Here is a 10,232-nt window from a genome sequence, read left to right on the forward strand (position 1 = left end):
TAGGAGGATTAGAGGAATTACCCATGTCCTCGTTAAAAAGGCTATTCAAATTAGGTTCCATCTCCTCGGTAATTAAACCTCGGAAAGACTTAATTCTACGGCTTCGTCTAATGGGAATAGTGTAAGTAGGGCTTATTGTTGTAAAACTCATGCACTAGAGAGGGAGAGAAAATTTTGATTTTTAGAGGTAGCAATTTTCAGTAAAATCAGCCAATCTTCTGGATTTAAGCTGTTAAATATAATCAGGACAATCTCCCGAAATTTCAGAAAAAATGTCAGGGACCGTGGCGCTTCGGAGTGCACACGGTCCCGACAACTTTTTTCGAAATTTGCAGGGATGAAAGTTATGATGATTTTAGAGCTAATCTGAAAAAATTGAGTGATTTTACGATCTGTAGATAGGCCAAATTAAAGTTGCAATCTCAAAATTGAACCCTACCAAGATTGTCGAAAAATGCAAAATTTGAATTTTGAAAAAAGAGAGGGAAACTGAAATTTTGAATGTTATGATTTTAGAGGGAATGTCAAGAGCAATGCAAATTTTGAAATTTAAAAATTGACTCAATTTCACGCAAAATTCAATTTTGAAAGCGGAAATTAAAGTTGTTGTAATTAAGCACTTAATTTCAAAAGTCACAAATTGTAAGAATTTGAATAAAGCACTGAAATTTCGAATGAATGCAAACACACTTTACAGATTTAGGACAGTAAGAACACAATTTTGACACAAAATTTCAATTTCGATGATTTTTGAATGTTTAGAAGCCTTAATCCAAGCAATCACAAGACCAACTTTGACTGTAATTTTGAAGGTGTTAAAATTGATAAAATCAGCCAAAATTCTGGATTTTAGCAGGAAAATACAGTAAGATCTCGCTCCCGAAATTTCAGAAAAAATGTCGGGGACGATGGCGCTCGGAGTGCACACGGTCCTCGCAACTTTTTTCCAAATTTTCAGGGATGAAAAATATTGTGATTTTATTGCGGAATCCAAAGTTACAGCTAATTTGGAGATGTTTTGATCAGTGAAATTATCAGTCAAAGGTTGAATCAAGAAGGTTTCAAAAATTAGGGTTTTGACACTTAACCACTTAATTTTCAAAATCAAAGCATAAATATGAATTGATAATTTGTAATAGAAGGGCAGATCTGAAACAAGCATCAACAATTAAACATTTCACAAGTTTAATTACTTAAAAAGAAAATTTAGGGTTTTTATGCAATTAACCTCTAAAATTTTGCCAAAGATCAAACATGGAAATGTAATCAAGGAATCCAATTTTCAGATCTAACTATGAATAATCAGAAAGGATGTTCACGTCGGGTTCACCAAAATGTAAAGCGAAAAATCGCGATCGAACCCTAGTTGCTCTCCCTTCTTCCAACTCCAAGGAGAGAGAAGGGAGGTCGCTAGGGTTGATGGTTTTCACTTGGGAGACTTTACATTCAAAAGAGGGGTTGAAACCCACAAGATCCAATCCCACGCAATGCAAGATTGGATGCTAAATGAGTTTCAAGGGTTATGACAGCAAGGCTACCCTCTTTTGTAAAGAATGTGCATAGAAGAATTAAGCTAGGCATGCATAGAAAGTGAGAAAGATTCACTTATAAACTGAGATAGGAATACAGTATGAAGCTGCGGACCTGGAATTAGCAGTAAAATGTCGATACGGCGCTATCCTGCAAATTTGAGCGAAAGTTGCCAGGACGATGGCGCCCGAGCACCACGGTCCTCCGAAAAATCCGCGAAACGAAGGGGGATCTGTTCGTCTCTGCACAAGGATTCCAGATCTTCAATTTCAGTCGCGTACCTGCAACCTACACACAGAAAAGCGAAGACGATTGGGGGGTTAGGGATTAGGGGTTTGCCTTTAGGTCAAACCCCGGTTTTGGAATTAACCAAGAAATGAGCAATGTTGTAAATGTAAATGTCTGTAATGTAAAACAAGTACTAATACCTTGTTGTAAGGATGTTTGTATCCTTATGTGCGAAGGTATAGATGTTGTTGTTTGTTGTATGTTGTATGTTGTAGCATGTAATGTGTTGTAAGTGATCTCCTCTTCAATGGTTGAATCCTTGTCTTGAATGCAACACTTAGCCTTGAATGGAGACTTAGAATGATCAATTGCTTGAAGGAATGCTTGAATGCTTGAATGCTTGAATATAGTTTCCACGCTTTTTCCATCATATCGAATGAAAGAGGAAAATGTAGTTTATATATTTGTTAATTAGGGTTAAAAGACTGATTTTTCCGACCTTAGGCCGACCAGGAAATATTATTTCCAATTTGCAAACAAAAAGACCCGAAGTCCCATAGGAGACCGGGCCCAAAATAGGGCCAGGGACCAGGGCGCTGGGCGCTCTGGTCCCACCTCCCGGGACAGCAGGGTGCAAAGGAGGTTCAGGCCAGGGTGCTTGAAAATGCAGTTTTTGGTGTCATAATCAGGTTTCGGGGTCTCCATTCAGGTTCCGTGTTGCGTCGCCATCGTGAAGACCAAAATGCAGTCGAAATTGCAAGTGTCGCAATTTTAGGACGCTACAGATGGCGCCCGACGTGCACACGGTCCTCCGAAAAATCCGCGAAACGAAGGGGGATCTGTTCGTCTCTGCACAAGGGTTCCAAATCTTCAATTACAGCCGCGTACCTGCAACCTACACACAGAAAAGAGAGGACGATTGGGGGGTTAGGGATTAGGTGTTTGCCTTTAGGTCAAACCTCGGTTTTGGAATTAACCAAGAAATGAGAATGTTGTAAATGTAAATGTTTGTAATGTAAACAAGTACTGATACCTTGTTGTAAGAATGTTTGTATTCTTACATGCGAAGGTGTAAATGTTGTTGTATGTTGTATGTTGTAAGTGATCTCCTCTTCAATGGTTGAATCCTTGTCTTGAATGCAACACTTGGCCTTGAATGGAGACTTAGAATGCTCAATTGCTTGAAGGAATGCTTGAATGCTTGAATGTTTGAATGTTTGCCTAGCGCTTTTGCCTCTTGTACACATATGTCCTTCCTCCTCAAAATGGGAGAGGAAATGTAGTTTATATACTTGTCAATTAGGGCTGATAGACTGATTTTTCTGACCTTAGGCCGACCAGGAAACATTATTTCCCGAATTGCAAACATAAAGACCCGATGCCAAAAAGAGACCGGGCCCAAAATAGGGCCAGGGACCAGGGCGCTGGGCGCTATGGTCCTGGGGGACTAGGGCACTGGGCGCCTTAGTCCTGAAGGACCAAGGCACTGGGCGCCATGGTCCCACCTCCCGGGACAGCAGGGTGCAAGGAGGGATCATACCAAGGTGCAGAAAAATGCAGTTTTCGGTGTTGTAAACAAGTTTCGGGGTCTCCATTCAGGTTCACTGTTGCGTCGCCATCGTGAAGACCCAAATGCAGTCGAAATTGCAAGTGTCACAATTTTAGGACGTTACACATTCATTGCTACCACTTCCAATCCACTGACATTCTGGGAAGCATTAGGGGTTCCTAAATGGGACCAAGCTATGGAGGAAGAGTATAGTTGCTTGATGAGGAACAACACATGGGATTTAGTCCCTCTCCCTAAAGGGAGAAAGATGGTTCGATGTAAGTGGATCTATTGAACTAAGGCTGAGTATCGAGGAGCTGTTAACGCAACGACTGAGACCATTTGGCTTCAATATATTCTCACAGAGTTTAGGTTCACCACTCCACGACTGATAGTTCTACATCGCGACAATTAGTGTGCTATTGCTATCTCAAAGAACCCAGTCCTGCGTCAGCAAACCAAACACATCGAGATCCATATGCACTATATTCGGGAACTGATTCAGGAGCAGGTCATTGATTTGCAATATTGTCCTACAACGGATCAGGTTGTCGACATCTTTACCAAACCTTTCACCGAGAGTAAGTTCCAGCAGTTGCGAGCTCTCTTGGGGGTGCGGGATGTCTCATTAGGGGGGGTCAGCTGACTTCTCCTTCCTCTCTTATGGTGGGGACTTTTTCCTCTTTGAGGTTTTGTCCTTCTTCTTTGAGAGTTTTTTGTACATTCATCTCTCTTTTGGGGGGCAGTTTTTTCCCACTGGGTTTTCTCCCTTTCTCCGTTTGTGAGAGATTGCATTGCATAGTTTTTCTTGCATTTGCATATTGTACATGGGTACCTATCATGGCCTAGTAGCCGAGACCCATCTTGCATTATTGACTTGAGTCTTCATTCCCCTAAGTTGCACTTAAGAGGGGGTGTTGGTGTAAATAAATATTCATCATGGATATTATTACACTTTACTTAAGTTGACTTAGGATAATGCATCTCTTCGTACTTTGGATATGAGACACTTAGGGAAGTGTGCACATAGGGATATAGCTTGTAGGAGAAATTCCACCTTTTGTGGTCTTATTTTGCTGTTACACTCCACATTCGGTGGGTCATCCACCTCTTGTGGAATATTATATTATTTCTCCTACCTACCCTTGTTTCTCATTGAGCCACATGTCATGATTGTGTGCTCACATATCCATATGGCCTTGCCTATATAAGCAGGCTCATATTCATTGTATTGGTGAATCGAGTTGATCATTTGTATATTGATGAGAATACAGTTTGTTCTTGTCATTCTATTGTCTCTCTTTATGCTTTTCATTGTGCCCCTGATCTTGGCAAAATATCACAATTTTAATTAAAATGAAATTACTTGATTTCAATCAAATAGATGAAACTTGCATAAATACAAGTGGGGGATTTTAAATAAATAAATTAGATTTATTTATTTGCAAGGATCAATTTAATTAAAAAGGGAAAAGGGGGAATTAATTAAATAAAGTGATTTATTTAATTAAAGCCTAGAAAAGGTTTAGGTGAACTTAATTAAATAAATTGAGTAATTTATTCAATCAAATAGATGAATATGAAGAAATTAATTAAATAAAATTTAATTAATAGGGTGAATGAGGTTAAAATGAATATTAAATATTCACTTAGGAAAGTGGTCAAATTTATATGTCTACAATATGCGTTACAATACACTTTGTTATGAAAAATGTATGTAATACATAATACAAGTGAGTTATAACTCTCACATGTTATGTTTCCATCTTTGTGCATAGACCCTAGTCATTAGTCCTTAATGATTAGATTATCATTTTTTCTCTATTATCTTAGCTTGGTACACATCCCTAGGCTAAGTTGTTGAGTGTTTACAAGTTAAAATTATTATTTATAGTTTAATGTTCAATAACATGATCCATAAGTAGTTGCTACGAGTTTGGTTGTTAAAATATGTAGTGAATTTTCTTCTTTCCCATGATATATTTCTTCATCATGGCATGATCCTATTCATTTAATCACAAGCATGGCCCTATGTACCTATGAAGAGAAAAAAGTGAATGGTTATATATTTATCTAGGTGACAAAGATGGTGGGCATGATCAATTGAAGCTTGCTATTTTAATGCTCTAAAGGTAGACATGGTCTTCCTTGATTGGACCATGGTAAATTGTGTAGTGACTAAAGGCCCACATATTTTTTATTTCTTCCACCTTAGAAAGTTATAAAGAGTTGATATGAAAGAGAAACATGGAATATACCTTGTACAACAACTAATTTTTATCTTTTTTTATGATCAATACATATTTTATATGGGATCGAGATGTGCAATACTAAATGAATGAGTGCATCGTGGGATTTTCAACCTAGTAGTATGTCCAATAGGCACAATGTTATTTACTTGCTCTATTAGAATGGATGAGAAGGCTATGTTAGGAGGTGCTTAATCGTAGAGACAAAATCAAATATTTTGGAGCCATGTATCATACATAAGGATATAGCTAGGAATTAAATGGGCAACAAGTTAGAGCTTATCTTGTGTGCATAAATGAAGAAAAAAAATTCTTTAAGACATAATTAATATTCAAATTAATTTGAAGCTATAAGTCAATGGTAATTAGTATCTATAGGCACACACACATGCAAGTTGGAGCTTATATTGTGTGCATAAACCGAGAAAAAAGAAGTCATTGAGACATGAGCAATATTCAAGCATTAATTTGAAGCCATAAGTCAATGGTACTTAGTATCCATAGGTATGTGTACATGCAATATTAATAGTATAGTGCATGTGTACATGCAATTAGAGGTTTACTATGTTAGAGGGACCTCTGAAGATTACCTATACAACCAAAAGATGTCTTTCAGAAGAAAGAAATAGTAGCAACATATTGCTTGATTATGGTGCATTAAAGATGTTGAATGTACATATGATGCCTTTCTTTTAAAAGCAAGATTGAGATAGAACAAACTAGGATTGTGGCAAGTTTCTTAATCTTGTGCAATGAGACAAACAATGATAAGATAAGACAAAATCACATGACACCTAAGGCATCTAGAAAAATTCTTATCTCCTTAAATAAACTTAACATGTGAATTTGTATTAAGATGATGTAAGATAATATGCCTTGTTAAAGTGACATATAATTCACACAATCTAATTATTACAATCAAATAGTTTTTAAATTTGATTTCGATTATTTAATTATTAATTTTTATTTTTTTTACAAATAATTATAATCTATTATATTATGAGTAAATCATAACAACAAAATCTAATTACCTGCTAGACAAGCACTTGTCTCAATATTTTCTGCATGAGAGAAAACTAGCTAATCAAAGCTACATTAAGAGTGGTGACAAAATTTTAGAAGGTACGCGTTGACTAGAAAATGTTATCATTACCAGACGACCATATTGTCGTCTTCATTAAGCTAACCGGACCCCTCCTGTTTAATGCCGTGTAAAACCATCTTCCTCTCACTTCGCGTTTAGAAATTTCAAACAAGCCCACTAAAATCAACGACAAAAATCGTCGCCATTAATGGCAAACATCGTTAAGCCATGAGTCACGAAAGTTGTCAATCTTTATTTTTAAACCTTTTCCCACGCAATGTCAATGTCTTTCCACCTATGCCTTCTTCAGAGATCAAAATAAAGTGGAAAATATATCGTCTTCTTTATTGTTTAGTATTTATACCCCATCGGGGGGAGAGTTATACGCACAGCAGGAATGCAAAATGTATCCACTTTCCTTAAACATGTCTGTGGGCTCTGCATTTTTGTTGATTTGGATTATAATTCATTTCCCATATTCAAGAGCATGTTTGCAGGATGAGAGAAGTTACTTGCTGGATTTCAAGGCTGCTTTTAATCTTTCCTCATCCTCAACTCGCTTATCTTCTTGGCGGGGATTCAACTGTTGCGAATGGGAGGGTGTTGGCTGTGATTATTATACATCCCATGTCATCCGCCTTGATTTAAGTACCCACCTTGCTTATCCTCTTGGCCATGATTGGCAGAGCCAGCAGCTGACTGGGGAGCTTCGTCCATCGTTGTTTAATCTGCAGCATCTACAACACTTGGATCTCAGTGGGAATAACTTTCAAGGTATTTCTATTCCTCCCCAATTGTCAAAACTGCAGAGACTTACATTTCTTAGCTTGTCAAATGCTGGATTTGAAGGCGAAGTCCCTCTGGAGTTGGGAAATATGTCAAGCTTGCGTCATTTGGATATTTCAGAGAATGTTTACCTGACCAGTAGCAAGTTTGATGTATGGATCAGAAATCTAAGAAGCCTGGAATTCTTGGTAATGGTTTTTGTGGACCTGAGAATGGCATCTCAGCACTGGGGTGAGGCCCTAAACGGTCTTACCAATCTTACCCAGATTCACCTTTATTACTGTCATATCTCAGGTAAGATTCCAGATCTCTCAAACCTCACTCGTTTATCACATCTAGATATAAGCTATAATTTGTTCCCGTTTGAACTACCCTCTTGGTTTGCGAACGTGTCCTCATTGGTTTCACTTGATCTCCATTACTGTGGTTTAAATGGTTCCATCCCTTCCACTTTCTTGGCGCGTTCAAGAATGAGCAATCTTATGCTTGACTCCAATCGTGACTTGAAAGGAAATCTGTCTTTCATTCTAAGTCATTCTTCCTCACTAGTCAGGCTATCTCTTAATTACTGCAATTTAGGAGGAGTACTCCCCCACTCTCTTGGAAACTTTTCAAAACTTGAGAACTTGGGTCTGGCCTATACCAATTTGAAGGGCAGTATACCATCTTCTTTTAGCAGCTTTTCGTCCCTTAAATATATGTATCTCAATCACAACCAGTTAAGTGGTCATATTCCTTCCTCTCTGTGTCAGCTTCCAAAATTAGTTTACCTCAGTCTGGGCTATAACCAGCTATCAGGAACAATTCCAGATTCCATATCAAATCTGGCCAGTCTAGATGTATTGTCACTTGTTTCCAACCGATTAAGCGGCAACTTTTCACTTCTGCTTCTGGAGAATCTAACCCACCTTATACACTTGGACCTTTCTGGAAATCAACTTCTCATTAACATCTCTACAAGCTGGGTTCCTCGGTTTTCCAACCTACAGTACATTGGATTGAGCTCTTGTAATATAGAAGGCGACTTACCTGCATTTTTGTCCCAGCAGTATCAGTTGGTTGGGCTAGAACTTTCAGATAACAATATTGTGGGAAATATTCCTTCGTGGCTGTGGGGTCTTCCTAGTCTTCAATTCCTCAATCTTTCAAAAAATCAACTGGAAGGTTCTCTGCCCCCAAAGATATCCTATAGTTTTAAGGTGGTGGACTTGCATGGGAATAGATTATATGGCTTTCTTCCTGCTCTTGATTTTGTTACAGAAGCATTAGATCTATCAGATAATGAGTTTAATGGCTCTATTCCTGCAACAATTGGTACAGTATCCGCTCTATCATTGTCAGGGAATAATCTGGTAGGACAAATTCCAAGTTCTATATGTTATGACTATTATCACTATTATGTTTTGGACTTGTCAAAGAACAAGTTGATTGGTATGATCCCTGAAAACATTGGGAGGTGTTCTGGATTATCAGTTTTAAAATTGGCTCAAAATGTTTTGCAAGGGAAGATTCCCGAGGAGCTTGGGAATTTGACAGCTCTTCGCACATTGAATCTCAATGGCAACAAGTTGCAAGGTATTATTCCTTCATCTATTGCAAATTGCACAAATCTTCAAGTACTTGATTTGGGAAATAATAAATTTGAAGGTAGCATTCCTTCTTGGATTGAAAAGTTGACTGACTTAAGAATTCTCAGCTTAGCTTCCAATCAGTTTATTCATAGAATTCCACCCCAATTGTTTAGGATGAAAAATCTTCAAATTCTAGATTTACCTGGTAACCAATTATCAGGAAGTATTCCTTCAGATGTTAGCGAGTTATATGCTATGCTCAATAGTTCACAAAGTTTTGAGGTGCAACATTTTCAGACTGGTTATGGTGGTTATTTTTATGACACACAATTTGGATTTAAATTTGCTGATGAAGTAACGGTGTGGATAAAAGGAAGGGCAACTCCATACCAAAAGATAATTGGAGCAGACAAGTTCATAGATTTGTCTCATAATAAGCTGTCAAGTAATATTCCTCTAGAATTGGGGTTCCTTAAAGGTTTGATTTCTCTAAACATATCAAAAAATAATCTTAGTGGCTCAATCCCAGAATCTTTGGGAGCAATGGCTTACTTGGAATCTCTGGATCTTTCAGAAAATAAGTTGTCAGGAAATATTCCTTCCCAACTCTTAAATCTCACATTCCTTGCTGTATTGGATCTTTCCAATAATATGCTTTCTGGGCTAATACCACAAGGGAAGCAGTTTTCAACCTTTGATGCTTCTTCTTTTCTAGGAAATCCCAATCTTCATGGACCTCCACTTGAAAATAGAACATGGAGAAATGGATTGATGGGTAGCACAGATAATCATACAGGTATTGAAGATGGAGATGCACATGGAAATGTTGTAATGGATCGGTGGTGGGCAGTGGGAGTGGGGTTAAGTTTTGGAGTGGGATTTGCTACTGTGATTGCAGTGTTGTGCTTCCACATAAAATGGAGATACATATGCTTTGCTAAGATGGATTATTTAATCTATTATCTTTTGGAATGGTAAATCCTTGAAGCTACTTTGCCTTTGCTTCCAAAATCTTCTTGTCCTAAATATGAATTGAGATTTGTACTCTCACAATATGTACTTGAGATTTGTAATGTCACACAAATTTATATAACTATTTAGATGAAAATCATAATATAGACCTAGGTGCCTATGAGAAGAAAATGGTAAATATTTATATAGCTATCCAAATGATGGATATGGTGGGCATGAGTTATTCAAGCTTACTAATTTCCATGCTGCAATGTGTTATTAAA

General features: G+C 37.7%; 1 protein-coding gene across 1 annotated transcript; it reads left to right on the forward strand.

Annotated features, from left to right (window-relative positions):
* Positions 1-7,065: 7,065 nt before the first annotated feature.
* LOC131057673 (receptor-like protein 49) lies at positions 7,066-9,975 on the forward strand. The gene has a single exon (XM_057991824.2). The coding sequence runs from the start codon at positions 7,066-7,068 to the stop codon at positions 9,973-9,975; it is 2,910 nt and encodes a 969-aa protein (XP_057847807.2).
* The last annotated feature ends 257 nt before the right edge of the window (positions 9,976-10,232 follow it).

This window comes from Cryptomeria japonica, chromosome 8 (assembly GCF_030272615.1).
Source record: "Cryptomeria japonica chromosome 8, Sugi_1.0, whole genome shotgun sequence".
In the NCBI taxonomy this organism is placed as follows: Eukaryota; Viridiplantae; Streptophyta; class Pinopsida; order Cupressales; family Cupressaceae; genus Cryptomeria; species Cryptomeria japonica.